This window comes from Acanthisitta chloris, unplaced genomic scaffold (assembly GCF_000695815.1).
Source record: "Acanthisitta chloris isolate BGI_N310 unplaced genomic scaffold, ASM69581v1 scaffold22268, whole genome shotgun sequence".
Classification (NCBI taxonomy): domain Eukaryota; kingdom Metazoa; phylum Chordata; class Aves; order Passeriformes; family Acanthisittidae; genus Acanthisitta; species Acanthisitta chloris.
This window is the reverse complement of record NW_008686862.1, coordinates 1-19,048: the sequence shown is the minus strand read 5'-3', so window position 1 is coordinate 19,048 and position 19,048 is coordinate 1. Positions and strand designations below refer to the sequence as shown.

The 19,048-nt window shown below is 52.9% G+C and overlaps 2 protein-coding genes across 2 annotated transcripts; one reads left to right on the top strand and one right to left on the bottom strand.

Annotated features, from left to right (window-relative positions):
* The first annotated feature begins 4,614 nt into the window (after positions 1 to 4,614).
* Positions 4,615 to 5,102, top strand: CALM2 (calmodulin 2 (phosphorylase kinase, delta)). Its single transcript, XM_009080371.1, has one exon. It carries the CDS (start codon positions 4,653 to 4,655, stop codon positions 5,100 to 5,102), a length of 450 nt encoding a protein of 149 aa, XP_009078619.1. The 5' UTR covers positions 4,615 to 4,652.
* Positions 5,103 to 13,115: 8,013 nt separating this feature from the next.
* Positions 13,116 to 17,379, bottom strand: ASB13 (ankyrin repeat and SOCS box containing 13; the record flags this gene model as incomplete). Its single annotated transcript, XM_009080372.1, has 5 exons — positions 13,116 to 13,269; positions 14,414 to 14,605; positions 15,015 to 15,149; positions 16,342 to 16,492; positions 17,192 to 17,379. Coding segments are annotated over 5 exons (794 nt in total), but the record flags the coding sequence as incomplete, so codon positions are not given.
* Between the last annotated feature and the right edge of the window lie 1,669 nt (positions 17,380 to 19,048).

Here is a 19,048-nt window from a genome sequence, read left to right as displayed (position 1 = left end):
CTCACTCCCCTCCATTTCTGGGGAAAAGGGAGCGGTGTGGATTCTCCTTCCCCTCCTGGGCACCAAAACCCTCTTGCTACAGAAAAGAACCTCCCCAGAACCAAAAGCTTCCCCATCTAGCAGCTCTGGGGGGAGCAGCCCCAGCTCCAGCCCAGGGAGGGAATCATAGAATCAACCAGGTTGGAAAAGACCTCCAAGATCATCAAGTCCAACCCTACCATGGTCACTAGACCATGGCACTAAGTGCCACATCCAGTCTCAGCTTGAAAACCTCCAGGGATGGTGAATCCACCACCTCCCTGGGCAGCACATTCCAATGCCTCATCACTCTCTCTGTAAAAAATCTCTTCCTAATATTCAACCTAACCCTCCCCTGGCAGAGCTTGAGTCTGTGCCCTCTTGTCCTGCTGCGAGCAGAGACCAACAGAAGGAGCAGCTCCGTTTGCCGCTGAGCTTTGATGCTGTTTTTTGCTCTAGAGGGGATCAGCCCTTCCCGAGCAGGGAGAAGCTGGAGAGACGACTCATCCTGCACAAAGCTCCTCCTGTGCTCCCGAGCCAGCCCGGGCCACCTGGCCAGAGGCTTTGCTTTCCTTTGGAAGAGCATCCCACCCACCCTCCCCCCGCTACGCTCCGCTCCCGGCTCGTCCCTCCCGCTGGAATGTGCAGACCGCAGCCGTCCCTGCCCCGGCCCTCGCTCCGCTAGACTAAACAAGGCAGGATCTCCTGGTTTCCTCCCATGCCGAATTCCAAGGGGTCCTGGCCAACCCTTCCCGTGCCTCTGCGGCTGAGCCAAGACCCCCCAGCCCGAGTGCAGGGGGACCCCGGGACACAGCGGGGTGGAATTCCCGAGGTTAAGGGGAGGACCTCAGGGACACAGTGGGGTGGAATTCCCAGGAACAGAGGGGAGATCTGGAGGACACAGCCAGGTGGAATTCCCAAGGTGAAAAGGGGGGACCAGAGGGACACAGTGGGGTGAAATTCCTGAGGTTAAAGGGGGGACCCCAGGACACAGTGGGGTGGAATTCCCAAGGGTAGATGGGGGACACAGTGAGATGAAATTTCCAAAGGCAGGGAGAAACCTGGAGGACACTAGGGGGTGAAATTGCCAAGGGCAAAAGGGGAACCTGGAGGACACAACGGGATGGAATTCCCAAGGGCAGAGGGGGGGGACACAGTGGGATGAAACACATGAGGGGAGACCTGGGGGACACAGCAGGGTGAAATTCCCAAGGGGAAAGGGAGGATCTGGGGGGCATAGTGGGATGAAATTCCCAAGGGGAGAGAGGGGACCTGGGCCAGCACCATGTCCCTGAGCCCCTCAGTCCCCTTTGATATGGCAACATCCCTGTCACAGCCAGGGAAAGGGAATGTATCCAGACCCATGGATGCATGGACACCTCCACCTCCAGCAAGCAGCTCTCTGGCTCCGTGTGTACCTCCAGGGATCCACCCAGCTCCGGTGCTACGGCAGAGTGGAGCCAACACCTTCATGGTTTCCAGGTGAGACCTTCACAGAGCTGGGTCACAGCATCCCTCTCCCAGGTTCTTCCCAGCACTCTGATTCCAGCCTCACTCTTCCACCACAGTCACATCTCCCAGGCCCCAAAGTGCGATTGGGATCCCTTTGCCTGGCCTGATGTTAGGAGCTGCCCTGCAGTTCTCCCTTGGCTTTGGGAATCTCCATTAAACCAATGCCAAATAACCCACAATCCCAGATTTTACACCCAGCAGCTGGAGATGTCTGGAGACTCCTGGAGTCATTTTGGAATCACACTTAAGATCAGCCTCTCCATAATCCCATTTTCCACCTGAAACCTTGGCCCAGTTTGTGCTGGACTTTGTGAAGGCTCCTCCCCATCCCCACGGACACTCAGCACACACTGTGGGGAGCCCCATGGAGCTTTCCCTGTTGGAATGGTTTCCCTCTCCACCTCCAACTTTCTTTCCATGAATTCATCAGCCTCCCACATATCTCCCCTACTGCCTCATCTGCAAATGCAATCCCAGACATCCACACACATCTCTGTGCTCAGGATAATCCAGCTGGATGTTCTAACCTTCTGGATATGGGATTCTTTTCACCATGACCTGGATCAGATCCCTCAAAGCCAAACACTGAGGATGAGTGGAGCAACATCACCTGGAAAACACTATGTGAGGACACTCACTCTTTCAGCAAAGCACCAACTCCTCCAACTCCTGCTGGAGATATCCCAAGGAAATCAGCTGCCAAAATCCCTATCAGCCGGTGGCTGTTTGCTCCTGCCTCTCACCATGGTGTTCTCCACTTCCCTATCCTACTTCATGGACCACCTTGGATGCTAGAAATAGGACTCAGCCATAAATGGTGGGATTTTATGGGCCAGTAGGAAATTTTATTGGGATAATTACCCTGCCAGGCTAATGAGAAGCAGTTCAGCACAGGAAAATCCAGGGCTGGCCTTGACCCTCTCCCAAAGACTGGGGAAATGTGGGAGGAAATGGGTGCTGGTCATGAGGATGGGATACATGAGAAGGTGATACAAGAGGTGGTGGGTGCTGATGATGGGGCAGAGATGAGGAGGTGATGGGTGCTGGTCATGGGCATGGGATGGGATGGGATGGAATGGGATGAGAGGTGATGGGTGCTGGCCATGGAGAGGCAATGGGAAGGTCATGGGCATGGAATGGGGAGGTGATGGTGCTGGTGATGGGGAGGTCCTGGGGAAGGAAGCAGCAGGTCCCATCTTCACTGCATACCAAGAGACACCCAGGGCAGAGACACCCCTCCAGCCTTAGCACCATAACATCCTCACTTTGGAGCTCCAACTTCTCCCCCACAGCCTGAACAAACACCTTAATCCTTGCAGGCTCCAAACCCTCTGGTTATCCATTGGAGTTTGCTTCTCCCAGCTGGATTCCAGCCAACTCCCCCTCCCCTGGGCTCCTTCCTCGCCTGCCCAGGGCTCTTCCCTGGCAATTTTGATTGGATAGAATTAAATCTGGAGCAAGTGTGGGCAATTAGACAATTAGGGAGCAGCTGGTTTCACCAGAGGAGCTGCCAGGACCTTCCCTCCCACTACTCACGGGGTGAGCAGTGCTGTGCCTCCTGTCAGACAGGTTCCCTGCATGGCTCAGATGATTCCTCCTGGGAACAGCAGAGTTCCAAGTGCCCACAGTTTCTTCCAGAGGAGGTTTTCGTCAAGATGGTGATCTCCTCCTAGATTTATCCCACCTGGAGACTCCATTCCTCATGTGTTCCTCAGCTGTCCCATGGGCTGCCTTCTGGTTTGTGGCCTTCCCTCCAAATCCCACAGCTCTAAACTGGAATAAACTGGTGCCAGTTTCCTGTAGCTGAGAAAGGCAAATTATCTTCTGCTGTGGAACTTGGTTGTCTGGTTCAGTAGCTCTTTGGTCCAACTGGTGAAGGTCACTGGACTGTTATGGGCACATGGGAATGAGGGAATGAGGGAGGGAGGGAGGGAGGGATGGATGGATGGATGGATGGACAGACAAACAGCCCATCATTTGTCTCTGAACCCTCCTGTACTCCCTGCTGTAAGAGATGAGTAAAACTGAGAGCAGGACATTACAATGTGATGAACCCTGAGGTTCACCCCTGAGTAACCAGGGCAGGACTGCTGACACCACTCCTGCTGACCCCACGTCATCTCCCCCAGGGGCTGCCCTCAGGGAGCCCAGCAGAGGCACCACGGGTGACTCAGGTCTCTGTCAGCACAGAGCACATCAGCTCCAGGCACTCAGGCTCTGCCTGGACCTGCACAGGACACCTCCCCCAGCAGGTTGACACTCTGCCAGCACCACTGTGGTGGCCCTGGGGGTGGGGAGGACCCTCTCAACTGCCCGTGGAGACCTCTGCACAACTCCAAACCCCTCCAAAGTGGCCTTAAAGTCAGCAAACCAGTGTGTGTCCCCTCCCTCCCTCCTGCCAGCTCCTTGCCTCTCCCCGAAACCATTCCTGCCAGCCACAGCCCAGATCCCTTAATGAGGGGTTTGGTAGGAGCTGGTCCCATGGAATGCCACCAGCAGAGCAGCAGGACAGCAGCCAGGGTGGCCCAGAGGGGAGTTGACTGGCACCTTTGCTCTCCAGCACCCCAAAACTCCCCTGTCTGCTCCACCAGGGTCTGGCTGAGCTGCTCCTTCTGCCCCGTGGCTCAGCCTCTCCTGTGCGTCCTGATTCCTCCTTTCTTCCCCCATGGCTCAGCCTGTCCTGTGTGTCCTGATCACTTGTTGCATCCCTCATGGCTCAACCTCTCCTGTGTGTCCTGATCCCTCCTTTCTTCCCCCATGGCTCAGCCTCTCCTGTTTCTCCCATGGCTCAGCCTGTCTCTCCTTTCTTCCCCCATGTCTCAACCTCTCCTGCATGCCCTGATCCCTCCTTGCTCCCTCCATGGCTCATCCTCTCCCCTGTGTCCTGATCTCTCCTTGCTTCTCCCATGGTTCAGCCTGTCCCTCCTTTTTTCCTCCACGGCTCAACATCTCCTGCACGCCCTGATATCTCCTTGCTTCTCCCATGGCTCAGCCTCTCCTTTGTGCCCCATCTCCCTCCTCCTCCTCCTCCTCCTGCAGCTGCAGGGAGAGGCAGAGGAGGGAGGAGACGTCGCCAGGGGCACGGCGTGCCGGGGCAGAGCCGCGTGGGAGCAGGACGCACCATGGCCGAGCGCCTGTCGGAGGAGAAGATCGCGGAATTCAAGGAGGCTTTTTCCCTCTTTGACCGGGATGGGGATGGCTGCATCACCACCAAGGAGTTGGGCACCGTCATGCGCTCCCTGGGGCAGAACCCCACCGAGGCAGAGCTGCAGGACATGGTGGGAGAGGTGGACGCCGACGGCAGCGGCACCATCGACTTCCCGGAGTTCCTGTCGCTGATGGCCAGGAAGATGAGGGACACGGACAGTGAGGAGGAGATCAGGGAGGCTTTCCGTGTCTTTGATAAGGATGGGAACGGCTACATCAGCGCCGCGGAGCTGCGGCACGTCATGACCAACCTTGGGGAGAAGCTGACGGATGAGGAGGTAGATGAGATGATCAAGGAGGCTGATTGCAACAACGATGGGCAGGTCAACTATGAGGAGTTCGTGAGGATGATGACGGAGAAGTGAGCCCCCAGCAACACCCTCTCCCAGCTCCAGCCCACAGGTAACTCTCTGGGATGTGGCTTCGTGCCCAACCCAGTGACCACGGCTCGTCCTGGACCACAGGGTCCACCCCACCCGGTGTACCAGCCACCCCAAAACTTGCACCTCCCCCATCCTGACCACCTTGGGTGGTTGGACAAATTGATGTTCCTGGTGCTGCTGTTAAAGTTTTCCTTCCTTTTTCCATAGGGAACAGAGGTTCTGGTGGTCCCTCAGCCCCTCCATCCCCTCCTGCCTTCTCCACGCCATTCCAGGCTGGAACAATCCTCTTTTATTCCAGTTGGAGCATCACCCAGCAGTGTCTGCACTGGATGAGGGCATCTCAGCTGGCAGGATGTGGCTTGGGATGCAGGTGGACACAGTGTCTCCTAGGAGATGCAGCTCTTGTGTCTGTAGAGGTTCCAGTGGCCACTGCATGTTCCCTGAGTCCAATAAAGGAATGTCCCCCGTGTCCTGGTGGCTGACAGTGCTTCATTCAGCTTCTCCTTGAGGTTCCTCCTAACTCCACCCCCCAAATCAAGCCCTACCTATCCTCATCCTCTTCCCCCTCCATCCTTCTTCCCTACAAGCAGGAAAGATGTCCCTTGTGGGTGGCAGAGACTCTCTCCAGCTGCATCCCATGGGATGTGGCCATCTCCATCCCAAATCTCATCGTTTTGGGGTCTGCTGTCTGCACCCCCAAGCTCTCCAGGGTTCTTTTCCCTCTTTTCCAAGCTAAGAGGTGAGTTGGCAGCTGGATTTATCCTTAGTTCCCATCCCAAAGATGAGCAGAGCAGGATTCACCTTCCCTGGCTATAATCCACCCTGTCACACTAGGTGTGACTCAGTTTCCCCACAGAGAGTGAAATCAACCACAGCAGATCTCCTGCCCTGGGATGAAGTGATTCCCTACATGATTGGATTCGGGATTTGAAAGGAAATGAATTACAAAGAGCCTTATTAATGCTCAGCCACTAACGAGCAAACAGGGGCTCGGGGTGACACCACAGCACTGGAGACACTCAAACCACCACACACCTCCACCCTCTGCTTCCAGCCCATCCCTGGGGCTGGGAACTTTGGCAATCCCAGTTGTTTTCCTGCTGCTGGGAAAACTGGGCAGGTGCCTGCATGCCAGGCAGGAGGGCTGAGCACACCCACACTCTCTCCACCCCAGGCACAGCCCCCGGAGCCTTCTCCATGCTCTGCCCTCTCCTCACACACCCAACTCCTCCAGCTCCAGAGGGGCAACATCCAGAGAAAACAGCCCCAAATCCAGCACATTCCACCCACATGAAGGGGTCACTCCAGGCTATTGTGTTGGAGCCACTAAAATTAGCTCTTCCCCCAACCAGGATTATTCATTAGTGTAGGTTTCAACCCCAACCCAAACTTGCTATTTTTAAGCTTGACCTTTTCTCCTTCTATTCTGGGATTGTTTAGTTTCCAGTGGAATTTTTTTATGCCACTTATCCCAAGCTGGTTTGTCCTAACAATGATTTGTAACAGGAGGTTGGAGCCCAGCCAGAAGCTCCATCAGTGGCACAAACCTGGAGAACGTCATCTGCGGGAGATGTTTTCCTACTTCTCCCCATTTGGTTCCGCCAGGATCCCTTGGGATGGACAGATGGATGGACAGGAGGGTCCTGTTTTATTCAGCAGAGGCAAGGAAGGGGATTTTGCTTCCCAAATCCAGCTTTTCAGGCCCTCCAAGTGATTGAACCAGGAGAAGGGATCAGTGGGACCAGAAGACAAGGAAAAGTGGGAGCATGAGATGGAGAGAAGTTGGACCAGGGGACAAGGACAAGACTTTGGGCTGAGGATAAGTGAGAGCAGGAGACAAGTGGGACAAGGAGAGGGGGCAAAAAGACCCAGGAGATGGGGACAAGTGGAACCAGGAGAAGGGACCAGGGGACAAGGACAAGTGGGACCAAGATATGGAGAAGGTTGGATTAGAAAGGACCAGGGGGACAAGGCCAAGTGGGACCAGAAGACAAGGACAAGACTTTGGGCTGGGAATAAGTGGGAGTAGGAGACAAGTGTGACTAGGAGAGCCCAGGCTGGTGATCCCCATGCTCTGCAAAGAAAAGGTTGGGGCATGAGATGATCCCTGTGCTCTCTGCAAGGAGGACACCTCCATCCCATTCTCCAGCATTCCCAAGGCTCAACATAAAGCCCCAAGGGATTTTGTGGAGGGAACACCAGGAGCCTCCAGCTGCCACCACATTTCACAAGGCTCCACTCTCCTTCCACTACTGAGGAGTTTCCCAAGTTCAGCTTACCAAAATAAGCCTCTGGAGCTCAGCCTTGGGGAATTTAGAGTGTGAAATGCAACTGGTCACTGATCCATTGATCCGTGGTTGGACTTGGAGCATCCCAGGGTGTGCAGATGTGGCTCCAGCCTGGCTGGCTGCTGGGGGATTAAACTGGCCAAGGTCTTTGGAGGCACCAGGAGGGATTTGAGGACATCTGAAAGGTTCCCCCAGGAACCAGGCAAGGACCTGCAGCAGCCTTAGGCTGGCCAAAGTGGTGACTTAACAACCTTCAAGGGATGGAGTCAATCAAAAAGTGGCTCATCCCAAAAAGTCAGGCATTCCCTGCAGGGGTTAACTGCAACCGGAGCTGCTTCAGTTTCCATCCCTGCAGTGCTGGAGCTGTCAGGAATTTTAACTAATGGGAAATTAATAGCAGCATGAGCTCAGTCCCCACGAATGTGGCTCTGCTTGTGCCCTGTGGAACCACAGCCCAACCCAAGGAGATCTTGGGGTCTTCTCCCTCTTTGCTCCCCCAGCATGGGCAGGAGCAGGAGGAGAAGATTGTGGCTCTAGAAATCATCTCCAGGACTAAACAACAAAACCACCTCATCCCTATCTCCACAGCTTCAGATCCCAATACTTTCCCCTCTTTTTAACCACCTGAATTTTCCACTTTGGTCCAGCCTAATCCCAAATCAGCCCTTGAAGGGAGAGAGGGGCCAGGCAAAGCTGGAAAGAAGAAATATCTGTTTTGCAGCAGCTCCATCCTTATTTTGTCCCTATTTCCATTCCATCCAACCTGCCCTGTGCTCCCCCTTTCCCCCCAGCCAAGCTGCTTTCCACATCATTCCCTCAATTCCCATTTTTCCCCCTTAAAAACTATTCCCCCCTGAGCCGAGATCAAGGGAATTTTATTGCTACCAGATCTGGGGAACTCGAAACCTTTTTCCAATGGAGAGACTAGAAGCCTGGAGGGAGGAATTCAGTTTTGCAAAGGGGATTTGATGTTTCCATTCATTTCTTAACCAGAATAAGGGGGAGAAAACCCCCGAATCCAGGTGAAATGAGAATTATGCTTGCAGGTTTAGGAGTTTTCCCGGGATAAAAGAGCATTTTGGCTCGGGGGGAGCTGCGATGCCTTTGTCATCCACCCAGGGAAAACAGCCTGGGCTTGTCTGGGGGAGGAGATTTGGCCAAGTTTTCCAGGCTTTGCCTTTCTCCTGAATAAACGTGGCTGGGGCAGCCCCAGCTGGTGAAATATTCCCACTCCCAGGGAGGTTTTCCTGCTGCTTTTCTTGGGAGGAGCAGCTCCGCCAAGCGGTGCCGCCGTGGGAAGAGGTTTCCTCCTGCCCAAACAAACCTACTTAGAAGCTTTTACACCAATCAGTGCTGATTCCCTCCCAAAAAAACCCTCCCCAAAACCCTCCCAGGCACCTTTTCCCCATCCCAACCAGCTCCTCCAGTCCACGAGGACTTGGTGGGCCCATCCCTTCCCTCTGCCAAATCACCTGCTCCACTCAGCCTGGTGTCACCTGCAGACTCAATCCCACTCTGCCATTGATGAAGATTACTGGTCCCAGTGCAGACCCTTGAAGGACACATCTTAAGAGCTTCCACTTGGACACTGAGCCAACTCTTTGGCTGTGTCCATCCATGAGCACAGCCCTGGGCTGGTTCTCCCTCAGGAGAGCAATTCCACCCAAATCACCTGCTCCACTCAGCCTGGTGTCACCTGCAGACTCAATCCCACTCTGCCATTGATGAAGATTACTGGTCCCAGTGCAGACCCTTGAAGGACACATCTTAAGAGCTTCCACTTGGACACTGAGCCAACTCTTTGGCTGTGTCCATCCATGAGCACAGCCCTGGGCTGGTTCTCCCTCAGGAGAGCAATTCCACCTGGCACTCAGCCTTTTTTTGGAATGAGGCTGCCAAAGCCAGAGAGTTCCATGGAGACTCCAACCATGCAGAGCAGAAAGAGTCAGACACAGGCTGAACCTTTTAGAGTGAGTTTTAATCACCATTAACACTCCAGAACCTTCACACCTGCCCAGGTCTTCCCACCACTAAAACCCAATCAGATATAAATACAAACAGCAGCTCTGTAGAGCTCTTGATTCTTACCACAGGTCAACACCTTCTGAGCTTGGTGTCCTGGTTCCTAAATCCAAGGAAGCATCAGGGTATCCCAGTTTAAGGGCACCTACCAAAGCACAAGCTCCATCTACTCTTCTGGGTGAAAAATGAGTTGGTTCGGGGGTTTTCTTGCAGGACACAAAGGTTTTGTCCCTGATGACATGCAGGGAGGAGAGCCTGGAGGAGGTGAACCCCAAGAAGTAGTGAAGGTTTCCAAGAGGTGACAAGAAATCAGGAGGGTTTGCTTCATTCCTTGTGCTTCACTACCTTGCTATGGATTTAGGAGCTACATTGGATTTTGAAAGTGACAATCTTGGGCTTAAAACACCTGATTTAAGAACAGTTGATGCTCCATATGCCTCCAGGGATGTTCACCATCCTCTGAGCTGCCCAAGACTGGACCTCAAGCAAGCAGAAGTCACCAAAGACTCCTCCAACTCTGCTAAAGAGTATGGTACAGGCACCACCTTCTTGTGAAGAACTCTTGCTCCCCTGAAGAAAGGAGGGAAATGCCGAAGGTGTGTGAGAGCTCAGGTCAGTCCTAAAGGTCTTCAGTGTTTGGGCAAGATCTTTCAAGACCAAGAGGTAGAACAGCACTTTATGCTCATGCTTGGTCTAAATGAGATGCAACCACTGCATGACTAAATGAGATGCAACCACTGCATGACTCACCTTCAAGTGTCACTTGCCAGAGGACACCGAGGGCTGTGTTACCTCTCTGAGGACACCAAGGGATTTGTGTCACTTCTCTGAGGTTGCCAAGGGCTCTGTGTCACCTTCTAGAGGACACTGAGGGCTTTGTTTGGTGCTCAGAGCACCTCTTGGGGTTCTTCTCTTGTACAAAGACTCTGAAGACATCACAAAACAGGAACCCAACCCTGTTTGGGGTTGGTGTCTTCTGTTTCTTCCCACTGGGAAGGCTTTCTTCCAAGTAATTGGCTTCAGTCCCACCTTGTTTTTCCTGGATAACCTTCACATAGGTGATGAAAAGCTGCTACCACCAAACTCCCCCTCACCAACCAACCTTCAGAAGTCCAGCCAGGAGCAACTGGCAGTGCCCAGGAGATGATTTCCATGGATGAAAGCACACCTCTGTTCCCACCTAGGCTTCCCTGAAGCAGTTGGGTTATTCCAGCCCATTCTCTGTGCTGCTGGACCCATAGCAAAGCCAATGGAGAAACCCCCAGGAGAGAAGAGTTGGCCCGAAGTGCTCAGCTGGGTTGGCAGTGTGGGAGCTTGGGAAGGGGAGAGATGACAGGACAGCTCTGGAGGGTTGGGATTGTTTGGGTTGGATTCCTGTCCTGGTTTGACATTTGGATTAAAGGGTGAAGAAAGTCAACTAACAGCCAAAACCTGACCTGAAAATAAAGCTGAGGGTGTGACCCACTGGAGGAGTTTCACTTGGTAACACCTGTGATTCAGCATCTTCTCCCATTCCCAGCAATTCCCAAACTCCTCACAAATCCACAGGTGCTTCACCACCACCACAACAGTCCCAGTCCCTAGAATCAAGGCATGGATTGGCTCCTTGGGATTTCAAAGCTTTTATCCCATAACTGGGACAAGACAACCCTACATGGCCAGAGGGTCCATCAGCCAGGAGAGATGCCTACGAATTCCAGATCAGAACCTCTCCAAACCTTTTTCCTTGTACACACGAGAAACAAATACAATCAAGTCCTTCCTGGTGCATGAATTGACCACCAAGAACTCTTACAAGAGATTTTTAGGACCTGCCAAAGAGGTGACTGAAAAGAGAGGGGAAAAAAGTAAAGATGACATCAGTAAGATCTTGTGATTTTTATTCTTGGTTGGTGCAGGAGTTTTTGCTTTGACACAGGAAATTTGGGGGTCACCATCTCAGGGTCTCACCAGCTTAGGCAATGTTAAAAAAGCAATGGAATAAGGTGTGGAACTGGAACCAAAAAGGAGGTTTTCACCCCAGATGACCAATTCCCTACTAGGTATTTATGTGTGAGGACATGCAAGTTGGGCAGGGGAAGCTTTTCTTGAAGGGACAATACAAAGGGTTGGACTAGATGACCTTGAAAGGTCTTTTCCAACCCAAACTAGTCTAGAAAACCTTTCTCCTCTCAATCCCAGGGCTGAATCCCACAATAAACACCTCTAGGGCTTCCCTGAGCTTCTTGGCAATTTCACAGTTGTGATATTGAAAAGACAAACAGCAGAATTAGACAATTCCTCCCCATAAGCAGGAGACATGGAAATGTTCCTGCCCAGCTCTACATCTACAGGAAAAATAAACCCAAAAAAATCCACCAACAAAAGGGGTTTGAGGGGAATAAATCTAATTAAAAAAGGAAGTGGTTTGCTAGTCACCATTAAAGTGCATCAAGTTCCACCTCAGCGCTCCAGCCCTGGCTTGGGTTGTGTTCCTCCTCCCTCCTGAGGCTGAGCTTGAGCTCATCAGTTCACCACAGGGTGTTGAGTTGGCTCCATGGACAGTGGATTTCATCCCTTTGCTGTCATTCAGAGGAGGAATTTGTTCTTGTCACAGTGCTAGGACATGCCATGAGGGCACCAGGGAGCTCCATCCCACCTAGATCCTGTGGGACAGACCTCAGACAACATGTGATGTCTCATCTGGAAGGGAGATGAGCCTTTGGGCTCTTGAAGGTTTCCAATCACCCAAGGGCAAAGTTGCAGTGGTGCCTGCTGAAGCCAAAGGGTTCCAGCATTGCAGAGGACACTCAGAAGTGGAGAACTACACCTAAAACTCCCCAAACTCAAGGTAGAGCTCTCACCCTCCCCTTGTACCCCACAAGGACCTCCTGCCCTGCTCCATGAGGGATGTGCCACACTTACTGCACTTAACCCCAACTGAGTGGCCACAGTAGCTCAGAGGGAGTGGAGAAATGGAGTTTGGGAGCAGGGAAGAATCCTTGGATGTGAAGAGAGAACTGTTTGGGCTTGGAAATGAGATGGTGACACCCTCAGGGACACTACGAGCTGGGTCACCTTCAGTGAGGAAGGAGATGGACAAAGCCAACCCTGACTTGGCAGCAGGTTTTCCTCATTCCTGGTGTTGAGCCAAAGCCTGTGATGCTTCTGGAAGTCATTCCCTGACTCTAATTAATCCTGAGCTGATTAGGGACCTAATTTGCTTCCAGCAGGTCTCTCAAGCCTTGTCCCTTGGCATCAGGCAGTTGAGTTATTCAGAGAGGTGAGATCCACAGCTCCCAGTGCAGGAACACATCCATAGCCAAGGTTAGCACCTCCCAGTCCCTTTGCAGCCAGCAGAGACAGGTGTCCTGGCTCATTCCATGCTGCATCATCCCAGTATGGGCATCTAAACTGGGACAGATGAATCATGCTCCAGAAGTATCCCTGTCCCTCCACTGCCTGCAAAGGGATCACACAGAGGTGCCTTTGGGCTAGGGGCAGGTAAAATTAGGCAAGCTGAATCCCCCAAGCAGCACCACAGCCTTGACCATCCTAAGCATCACCTCAGGAGACATCACACCACACCTGAGCCCATGGAAGTGCCTCATAAATACTATTTACAGCTTAAATTAAACTGAAGGTTCTTGGGGGGAGGTAGAAGAGAAAGAGACGAATACTTCATAGTGTGGTTGCTGAAGGTGTTGTCCTCCCAGGCCACCTTCATCCCTGTCAGTTGTAAGACAAGTACTGGATTAATCGTGGTGGAATATTGAGCTTGGAGATCTTCTCCAGCGCTCGCTGCCCGGCGGCTTTCCTCACTGTCACCCGGCACAGCTGGGACAGGCTCAGGGGTGTCTCTGGAGGGGAAAAAAGAGGAGACAAAGTTAGGGCTGTGGCTCAGCACATGCTGATCAAAGCCAGGTTGGCTAAAGCCTTGAGGAACCTGCTATGGTGGGAGGTTTCATAGCATGTGAAGGGGTTGGAATGAACCTGCAAGGCAGCTGGGTCTGGATAGCTCATCAAGCACCATTTGGAGGCAAAATCCATCCTGAGTGGTGGTGATGTGCAACATAAATCAGAGTTTCATAGTGTGTTAAGGGGTTGAAATGGAGCTTAGAGATCATACAGCATCAACACCCTGCCCTGGGCAGGGACACCTCCCACCAGAGCAGGTTGCTCAAGGCTCATCCAACCTGGAATGAAACACTGCCAGGGTTGGGGCAGCCACAGCCTCCCTGGGCAACCTGGAACAGTGTCTCACCACCCTCACAGGGAAAACTTCTGCCTAAGATCTCAGTTTCCCTCTTTCAATTTCTCCCCATTGCTCCTTGTCCTGTCCCTGCAGCTCCTACCCAAGAGTCCCTCTGCAGCTTCCCTGGAGCCCCTTCAGCTCCTGGCAGGTTGCTCTGAGCTCTCCACACAACCTTCTCTTCTCCAGGCTGAGCAGCCCCAACTCTCTCAGCCTGTCCTCATAGGATCATTAAGTCCAACCATCCCCAGCACTGCCAAGGCCACCACTGACCATGTCCCCAAGTGCCACATCCACAAGACTGTTAAATCCCTCCAGGGATGTGACTCCACCACATCCCTGGGCTGGACAACCCTTTCAGGGAAGAAATTGTCCCAATATCCAACCTAAACCTCCCCTGGTGCAACTTGAGGCCATTTCCTCTTGCCCCAGATATACTGAGTATTCAGCTGGGTGATTTCCTTGCCCTGAGTCAACGCACCAAAGCATAAAGGCTCATGCTGAGAGGGACCTGAGTTCAGTGAGGGCATGATTTGGCCCATCTTCTTCACAGGAGGAATTTAGAGTTCTCCCATCCCAGCTGGATGAGGCTTGAAGCAACCTGATCCAGCTGAAGGTGTCTCTGCTCATAGCAAGAGTTCCCTTCCAACTCAACTATTCCATGATTCTGAGATCACCAGGGATCTACATGGTCTGAGAACCATGACCTGGTGCCACCAGGTTCCTGAGGGAGAGGCTCTTATCTCACTTACTCTCATAGTACTCAAAGCACTTTGCTGTGGGGCTGCTGCTCCAGGTGTAATCCGACGGCTTCTTTCCTCGGTTGTCCCTGGCATAAATGTTGCCTCCAAACTCCACCAACATCTCCACCAGGTCCACATTTTTCACCTTTGCTGCATGGTGCAGAGCTGTCTCATGCAGCTTGGCAGCATTCACATTGGCTCCTGGAGAGAGAAAGGAAACTAGAGCTGGTCAGGAAAGCCTCACTCAACCCCAAAACAAGGAGTGGTTTGACTAGAGTGCAAAATGCTGTTGAAACACACATAAGCAGCTGGGAAATGATCTAAAACCCAGCACAAACAGGAAACTAAAATACTGAACTAGTTCTCACTGCTGGCGGAGCATGAGTTTGCTTCTCTGGTTTCATATTTTAGATATTGATGTTTATACATGGAGAAAACACTTGAGCATTAGGTTTTGCTTCATAAAGGCCAAACCTTTCCCCTTTCCCATCTCTGTTATGGTGTGAATAAGCTTTCCCACGGGAATGTGCTGTGGAGCACCCAGGGAAACACTCCCCACAGACATCACCACCTCCAGCCCACCCAAAATCCAGCCTTGAGGCCTCATTACCTGCCTTGAGCAGCAACTTGGCACAGTCCAGATGTTCCCTGGCACAGGCCACGTGCAGAGGAGTCCCAAAATGACAGTCATGAGCCTCCAAGTTGGCGCCGACGTCGATGAGGAGCTGCACACACTCTGAGCTGCCTTTGGGAAGGGAAGAGAAAGAATCTAGCTCCAACGGGATGCTGAGATCAGCCTGGTTGAGCTCAGGGGGAGACTAGAAAGGCTTGTGAGCCAACACAGCACATCAAGAGCAAGAGCAGGACATGAGAAATAGTCACATCTGCACAGCATTGAGCCAGCAGGTCTGGAGGGAATCAGGACACCCTGAATTCCAGGATTTGCACTAAATCACCTGTTGCTGGTGGAGCTGTTTGTACTCCTGACCCTCCCCTGGGTAGGTTAGATCACCTTCATGACTATTCCAACTTGATTTTTCCCAGTGCTAATAACACAGCTGAACAACAAGCAGGGAATCATCATCAAGCCTCGGAAAAAAACAAGGAAAAGCTATGCAAGAGCTCACAGTTATGGATTTAATAACTACCTGTTTGCCAAAAATGCTTCAGAGGAGAAGGAAAACTCTGTCCAGGACAGCATAAACAGTGGAGGGGAGGAGAGAGGAGGGATTACAACTCACACAGGGGAAACTGAGGCACAAAATGATGAAGAGATTTGGTCACAATCATCTAACAGGGACATTGCTGCTCTCACATCCAGGTTCTCCTGTTGCTGCCTCTGTGCAAGTGGACGTTTGGGGAAGGAATTGCACTTCAATTAGTAAAGGTAAGTAGAAAATTCCTCCCTGGGAGGTGCTGAGGCACTGGCACAGGTTGCCCAGAGAAGCTGTGGCTTCTCCCCCCCTGGGAGGGTTCCAGGCCAGGTTGGATGGGGCTTGGAGCAACCTAGGCTGGTGGGAGGTGTCCCTGCCCATGGCAGGAGGTTGGAACCAGATGAGCTGTCCCTTCCAACCCAAACCATCCTGTGATTCTATGATTAAATACTCCTCTGCTCCATAACGCTCACCCAAATGTCCAGGAGAGGCTGAAGGAGAGGATGGGGCAAGCAGAGAGCAGCAGGTACACATCATTTTGCCCTCTGTAGTTTTCTCTTAGCCTCTGGAAAGGCTGGAAGAGGGACAAGGAGCAGCACAGGCAGCAGCACTGCCCAACAGCCCCTGCCACTGCCTTCCCACCCAACACCTTCCTCCAGCACCTCTGAACAACCAGAAGGTGTTGACCAACCACAACTTATGGTCAAACTAAGCCACTTGGCCATGGTTTTTTTCCCTCCAAGCCAAAAATAGCCATGAGAAGATAAAACCAGGTGGGTTTACCATTCATGCAGGCTTCGTGGAGAGGAGATGCTGTGTACAGGGGAGGGTTCACTTTGGCCCCGTGGGACAGCAGCACCTTCACACACTCAATGCTCCCCGAGGCGCAGGCGTCGCAGAGCGGAGTGCTGCCATCGATGTTCCTGGCGTCCACCTTCAGGGCAGGAGAAACCTCAGGTAAGATCATGGAATCATGCAATTGTTTAGCTTGGAAAACACCTCTAAGGTCATTGAGTCCATGTGTTAACACAGCACTGCCAAGGCCACCACTGACCATGTCCCCAGGTGCCACATCCATGTGGTTGGTAAATCCAGGGATGTGACTCCACCACTGCCCTGGGCAGCTATGCCAAGGATAGACAGCCCTTTCCAGGAGGGACTGTCCCAATAGCCAACCTGAACCTCTCCTGGCACAGCTTGAAGTGTTTCCCCATGTCCTGTCCCTTGCTCCCTGGGAGCAGAGCCTGACCCCACCTGGCTGCACCTCCTGGCAGGAGTTGGGGAGAGCAGAAGGTTCCCCTGAGCCTCCTTTTCTCCAGGCTGAGCCCCCACAGCTCCCTCAGCCTCTCCTGCTGCTCCAGCCCCTTCCCAGCTCCGTGCCCTACCCTGCACACCTCCAGCCCCTCCATGTCCCTGTTGTTCTGAGGGCCCAGAGCTGCCACAGGCCTAGAGGTGGCTCAGCAGTGCCAGCACAGGGACAGTCCCTGCCCTGGGGCTGCTCCAAGCCAGGGGCCATTGGCCTCTTGCCCAGCTGGGCAAGAATCCAGTGCTTCTGTTTGACTGATTTTGGCTCTGGAGCCCAGAGCTGGGTGAGGATATCCAGATCCCAGGTGGATCAGGGCAGAACACATACCTGGGCCCCTGCAGCCAGCAGCAGCTTGACACACTGTGTCTGCCCTCGCAGACTGGCCTCGTGCAAGGGGGTGATGGAGTCATAGGTGACAGCGTTGACACAGGCTCCGTTCTCGATCAGCTGCTGCAGCTGCAGGATCTCTCCCCTCCTGGCTGCTTCATGCACTGGTGTTCTGTCAGCCCAGAAGCCTAGAGAGGAAGGAACAAGCAAAGAAGTGAAGAAATGCCACCCATGCAGTGTCAATGTGTCTCTCTGCACTGGAGGGACATGGGCTGGTAGTGAGAGGAGAGCTGGGACTGAGGAGCAACTCAGGTCACCTGAATAATGTCCTTCCCAAAATGTTATTGGAGCTTTAACAACCAAGTTTCTACCTCTGATGCCTTCACTGAGCAACACATAGGGTAGGTCTGGGCTTCACCTGCCACCAGTAGGTGACAGTATCATCTCCTCTCAGGTGTATTTTGCTTTCCAGGGAGCAATGAGGAAAGAATTCAGCAAGATAAATGCATCCCTTCCATGAAAATAAAGGCAATCATGAGTCCATGATTTCCACAGTGCACAGACTGTGCAGCTCTTACATTGGCTTGTTAGATCCTCATTCCCTTTGTCAGTATCCCTGGGCAGGATGTGTTTCCCTCCCTGGAGCTTCTCATGGGGTAAGTCAGGAGAAGCAAGACGTGCAAATAAGGATGAAGAACTTAGAGCCCCCTGCAGTGCCTAAAGGGCTCCAGGAGAGCTGCAAAGGGACTTGGGACAAGGGATGGAGGGACAGGACACAGGGAATGGCTTCCCACTGCCAGAGAGCAGGGACAGATGGGATATTGGGAAGGAATTCCTGGCTGGGAGGGTGGTGAGACACTGGCACAGGTTGCCCAGAGCAGCTGTGGCTGCTCCATCCCTGGGAGTGTTCCAGGCAAGGTTGGATGGGGCTTGGAGCAGCCTGGGCTGGTGGGAGGTGTCCCTGCCCATGGCAAAGGGTTAGAATTAGATGATCTTTAAAGTCCTTCCCAAGCCAAGCCATTCTATGGAGCTCTCACATTGCCTCTATCACCAGAGGACTGTGAAGAAGCACAAGCTCCAGCAGAATTTCATTAAGGAGTTATTATAGTAAAAAAAACCCAACCCACTCTGCAAACTGCAGCTCGTCAAATATCTTCTCTCCTACTGCACAATTCCCTGTGTGGCAGGCTCAGGTGAGAGAGAACACCAGCAGTCCCCAGGGATGAGCTCCCACATCCAGCACACCTGGGGTTACAGTTTCACAGGATGATAAGGGGTTGGAATGGACCTTAGAGATCATCTAGTCCCAACTCCCTGTTGTTATGGAGCAGGAAGGAGGTTGTAGCTGGGGTCAGACCTCCTGAATCTGTGGCACAGCATCACTCAAGGCTTATGGCTCAGCTGAAGGACAAGGCAGGAAAGCACAGACAGTTCCTGATGCAACTAGGGAGCATCTCTGCCAGGGGAATCAGCTGCAGCACAGGGACACGAGTTCTCAGCAGCTCTGCAGGCACCTCCAGCCCTGTGGAGGTGACCTGGAGGATCAGCTGGCACCAGCAGGATTTGGGCCATGGATCTTACCCAGCATCTCCTTCCAAGAAGGGATCCATCCATCCCCTCTCCCCCAGCACCTCCTCTTCGGATCCCATGAAGGAACAATGCTGATCCCCCATGCCCTGACGCTCCCCCCAGAGCATCCTCACTTTTCCCTTCATCCCTTTCCCTGGGAGAGTCCACTCACTTCCCAAACCATCCTGCCCAGCCCCAAACACCCTGATACCCCCAAACTACCCCAAACCCACCTCAACCCACTCTGAAACCCCCAAACCCATCCTGACAGCCCCAGTCCCACCGTAC